Genomic DNA, 2,646 nt, shown 5'->3' on the forward strand with positions numbered 1-2,646 from the left:
GCAAATTCTTTTAATCATTGTCCTCAGTAGTCCAAGACTTTCTTGCTTAGGGCCTAGAATTAGATTCTTGCTCTTCACTTTTAGTCTGAAGGACAGTAAGTGTGAATTTGTTACTATTCCAGTAGTTTTTAACTCTAGGTTATAATTTGAATTTCTGTGGAATCCTGAAATGCCATGTACCAAAATGGCATTTTAGAGCTTGTCCTTTGACCTAATACAAATTTCAGATGCCTCAGAAGTATCTTCCTAAAACATTAGTCTGATTTTGGTCATTTCTTGTTTTAAAAACTCCAACGACACAGTTCTCAACATTTCTTCTGTTGCCACAATTAGAAAATGAGAAGAATGCCACTTACAGAAAGTTTTCCTCATAGGCATACACAATGCATTTCAGGGTACCTTTTATTTTCCCGCTCACAATGCTTATTAGGGTGAGCTATATTATAATATTATAGGAATAATCTTGAACATGCTCTACTCATTTTTGAGAAAAAACATTATCCTAACTGAAGTATCTCAGGATGGAAAAACAAACACTGCACGTACTTGTACTTGGGAGCTAAACGATGGACACACATGGGTACAAAGGGTTGTAAAGGACATTAGTACCAAGAAGGGCAGAGGGTGGGAGGGAGGTGAGGGGTAAAAACTTACCTACTGGGTATAGTGAACACTATTCTGGTGATGGACACACTAAAAGCTCCAACTTAACCATTATACAAGCTATCCATGAAATAAAAACATCTGCACCCCTTTAATATCTTGAAATAAAAAACAAAAATTTCAAACACTAAAAATAATAAATAAAAAAACAAACAAGTAAATATACTTTTCAAACACTTGGAACCTGAAATATTATGAGCAACACTTTGCACAGCTGATATCCATACTGAGCTCTGCTGACCCCTTGGATGCAGTCCATGCCCCTGTGGAATGTACCATAGCTTTCTTGTCAACCAACACTATCCTGCATGGTCACCTGTGATAGGTGAAATGAATCAGGAGAAAGAACAAGTTTGGGCAGATTTCAATGTGCTTCCAATTCAACCAACTGCAGCATGGTCTGTGTTTAGTGTTCTAAGAAAGCAGCAGAGATGAAGGCCTAGTCCTCCAGAGAAGGGCCTACAGATCTTCTCCAATCACACCAGGCATCCTGACACTCACCTCATACTGACCCAGGTGGAAGAGGGCTGCAGAGCGATTAGCATAACACAATGCAATGTCCTCAGTGTTAGGCCTTGAATGTGATACTCCCTGCAAAACAATGAACTGGTTAAAGGTATAAATGGAAACTAGCATCTCTAAAGAAGACTGAAGACTGTATGAAATTGGGAAAGTTACTGAACCTTTTTGCTTCAGCTGCTTCAGCTTCATTTTTAGCTACTTTAGAGCAAAGCTATGGAGATCAAGTGAGGCATAAATATTCAAAGCACTTTGAAGATAGCAACATCAGACACAGTTTCAACTGTAAACAATACGGAAGTGAAAAACTGAGGAAAATATTTGCAAGCATAATCCTAACTATAACAGAGGGTGAGTGGCACAAATAGAAATTCGCAAAAGAAGAAACATACTTAATATGTGGAAAACAAATGGTTAATTCATACATGAATAGCCAAATATATGAAAATGAAGCAAAAAAGGGATATTTTTTCTACCATAAAATGGGCAAGGACTAATAATAACCATAAACGTGGCATCTCAATCACTGGAGAAAAGATGGGGATTATTCAATAAAGAGTATTGGGATAAGTAGGCAGACACTGGGGAAAAAAAGTTGGCTCTATATATGATAAACCTTTTACTGGATAAACTGCAAATAGATCCAACTCTTAACATAAAAAAAGGAACTATAAGAGCACTGGAAGAAACTATAGGAATTGTCTAAAGCAGTATTGAAGGAATCCCTAACTACGACACAAATCCTGAAGTAATAAAAGGGTAATAAATTTGACCACATGAAAATAAAAAATATCTTCACGGCAAAAACTAATAAAAGCAATATTAAAAGGCAAACACTGGCCTGGAAAAAACATTTGCAATTCATGATACAGGCAAAGAGCTATTAATAATTTCTTTACTTTATTAAGAGTTCCTACAGATCAATAAGATGACAACCAATTAAATCAATAGGAAAATAAGCAAATGATAGGAACAGTTCTTATGAGAAATACAAATAGCTCTTAAACATAAGAAAAAATGCCCAACCTCATTCATAATCAATAAAATGCAAATTAAAACTGTACTGAGATATCATTTTTACCTCTCAGATTGACAAAAATAAAATTGATAGCACACTGAATTGGCAAAGGGGTAGAATGATGGGCACTGTCATTCTGTTGTTAGTGGGAGTGTATATTGGTCTCATGATTATGGAAGGCAATTTAGCAACATATATCAAAATCTTATGTATAGGCCGGGCGCGGTGGCTCATGCCTGTAATCCTAGCTCTCCAGGAGGCCGAGGCGGGCAGATTGTTTCAGCTCAGGAGTTCGAAACCAGCCTGAGCAAGAGCGAGACCCTGTCTCTACTAAAAATAGAAAGAATTGGAAAAACTAAAAATATATAGAAAAAATTAGCCAGGGATGGTGGCGCATGCCTGTAGTCCCAGCTACTCGGGAGGCTGAGGCAGGAGGATCGCTTGAG

The 2,646-nt window shown here is 37.2% G+C and overlaps 1 protein-coding gene across 1 annotated transcript in view; it reads right to left on the reverse strand.

The window, feature by feature from the left end:
• Positions 1 to 2,646, reverse strand: part of SMYD4 (SET and MYND domain containing 4) — a 38,200-nt gene that overhangs the window by 22,003 nt on the left and 13,551 nt on the right. Inside the window, exon 3 of the mRNA XM_012653018.1 lies at positions 1,165 to 1,254. Coding sequence (XP_012508472.1) covers positions 1,165 to 1,254 — 90 coding nt within the window. The remainder of the gene's footprint in view (positions 1 to 1,164; positions 1,255 to 2,646) is intronic.

This window comes from Propithecus coquereli, unplaced genomic scaffold (genome assembly GCF_000956105.1).
Source record: "Propithecus coquereli isolate 6110/MARCELLA unplaced genomic scaffold, Pcoq_1.0 Scaffold409, whole genome shotgun sequence".
NCBI classification, from domain to species: domain Eukaryota; kingdom Metazoa; phylum Chordata; class Mammalia; order Primates; family Indriidae; genus Propithecus; species Propithecus coquereli.